General features: G+C 40.8%; 1 protein-coding gene across 1 annotated transcript; it reads left to right on the top strand.

Moving 5' to 3' along the window:
- Window positions 1–102: 102 nt before the first annotated feature.
- SARC_09663 (hypothetical protein) lies at window positions 103–1,931 on the top strand (the record flags this gene model as incomplete). The annotated part of the gene is made up of 4 exons (XM_014296316.1): window positions 103–178; window positions 689–876; window positions 1,541–1,621; window positions 1,884–1,931. Exons 1-4 carry the CDS (start codon window positions 112–114, stop codon window positions 1,929–1,931), a joined length of 384 nt encoding a protein of 127 aa, XP_014151791.1. The 5' UTR covers window positions 103–111.
- Window positions 1,932–2,372: the final 441 nt, after the last annotated feature.

The raw sequence follows: 2,372 nt of genomic DNA on the forward strand, positions 1-2,372 counted from the left end.
ATGTATATGCATATGTATATGATTCTACTGTGTCCATCTGATCTTTGCCCGTACCTACTCTGTCCCGTGCTTAGACTACAAGTGGTGGCTTCACTGGGGAGTGTGTGGGCTATGCTGATCTCCGGTTTCGATGACATGGTGTCAGATATTGACAACAGCCAAGCTGTGTTAGAAGCAGGTGAGTGATGGGGTGGGTGTAGGTAGATAAGCATGTGAAAATGTACATAACACATGCGAATGTGTATTGGGCGTCATCTGGCCATACTTGAACGGATGAACATGGTTTAGATAAATAAAGTATCTGAAAACGTACTAGTCGCATACGAATGTGTATTAGAGACAGACGGCCAAGGCGTACGAAGGAGGCAAAAACCTGTGTGTGTAAGCAGATACGGATGTAAACGTACGAATGAGGATGACTATGACTATGGTGCCTATATGCTTATATAAGCAGCAATCCAAACTATACTGACCAGAAACCCTTAACCCTAAACCCTAAACCAAAAGGAACTCGCTACTCACTCCCATACATAATTCCCAGACCCCACAAGGCCAACCAGCCACACATAGCCATAAACCCGAAACCCTAAACTCTTAGCTCTACAGGCAGCTATTCTCACACTACCGTACAATAAACGCAAATCTGTGCCAGAAACTACACAACCAATCAAATACCTAAACCCAACAGCCGTGCACCTGGATGGCAGTCCCACAACAACCGCTGAGGACAGCACTACTGCGCCCACACCCCTGTCCTCTGAACACGTGGCCATGATCATGGACTGGCTGGAACCAGAACTAGACGAACTGTATGAGACATCCTCAGTAGTCTCCATCGACGAAAGCGCCGGACTAGACCAGGATATCCAATCTGTGGTAAGGCGGAGTGTGTCTGTGCGTGTGTGTGGGTGTGAGTGGGTGTGAGAAGGTAATATATATACATATATATATATATATGGATGTATGTATGTATGTATGTATGTACGTATGTACGTATGTATGTATGTATATATATATATATATATATGCGTGTGTGTGTGTGTTTGTGTGTGTGTGTGTGTGCTGGTGTGTGTGTGTGATTGTGTTTTGGTTGTGGTGTGTCTGTGCCTGTGTCTATGGCTATGTCTGTCTCTGTCTCTGTCTCTGTCTCTGTCTCTGTCTCTGTCTCTGTGTCGTATAGGTGTGGTGGCATGTAGGTATTCGTGTGTGTTGAGTTCTGTTGTGTGTATATGTGCATAAATAGTTCCTGTATCTATATACCAAATACCTCTTGCATCACATGAGACCTTATCTGCAAAGCCCTTTGATTGTCAGTGCCCCGCCCGCTATACAGAGATATCGATCCGTTTGCATCGGTGTGTGTTTGTATATATACGCATAGGTGTATAGATGCAAGACAGAGAGTGTGTGTGCGTGTATTACACTCAGTGCACGTACGAGCACAGACACTCCGATAAACATCGACACAATGTAAACCACACACAGTCGCCTCCTCTCAGCGACGGCTCTTATTCTCACACCATTTGTCTTATTTTCTCAGCTGAGAAAAGAGCAAGATCTGTTGGCGGGGATCATGGAAGTGATGGACAACCTGGACATGCCCTGCGAGTGGTTGGCCAAGGTATGTACACCGCAAAACCGCAAAACTCAGAACTAAAGAGCTACCCACAGACCGCACCTACACAGTTGCCTGACTGAGGGTATATAGATGTGTGTGTATTGTTAGAATAAGCCAAACTTATACGTCTCACATGCATACATACATGTATGTACTTGTCTACCTCTCTCACATTCATACATGTACGTTCTTGTTTAATCCCACCACATGTAGTATGCAAATGTCCAACGCAGCATGATACAACGATACACCTCTGTGCGCACAGCCAGACGATTCAGCCACAAGCCACGTGAAACATCCATCCCCACAGTAGAAGAAGGTGAGGGTAATTGCTGGCACACACACATGCACAAGCATACACGTATACGCAATGAAACTGTCTATTTATATATGTATGTATGTTTGTACTATATGTTTATATATATATATCTACATCTATATATTTTAAATATATATATATATATACTTATATACTTATATATATATGTATATATATTATATATATATGTGTGTGTGTGTGTGTATGTCTGTGTGTGTTTATGTGTGCGTGTGTGTGTAAATATGTGTATTTGTATTTGTAGACCTACATATATGTATTTATTTATGTATGAATGTATACACGTATATATGTATACACGTGTATATATATATATATATATATTTATATATTTTTATATTTATATATATATATATATGTATATATATATAAATATATATATATTCATATATAGATATGTAGATATACATATAATTG

Source organism: Sphaeroforma arctica, assembly GCF_001186125.1.
Source record: "Sphaeroforma arctica JP610 unplaced genomic scaffold supercont1.1012, whole genome shotgun sequence".
Taxonomy (NCBI): domain Eukaryota; class Ichthyosporea; order Ichthyophonida; genus Sphaeroforma; species Sphaeroforma arctica.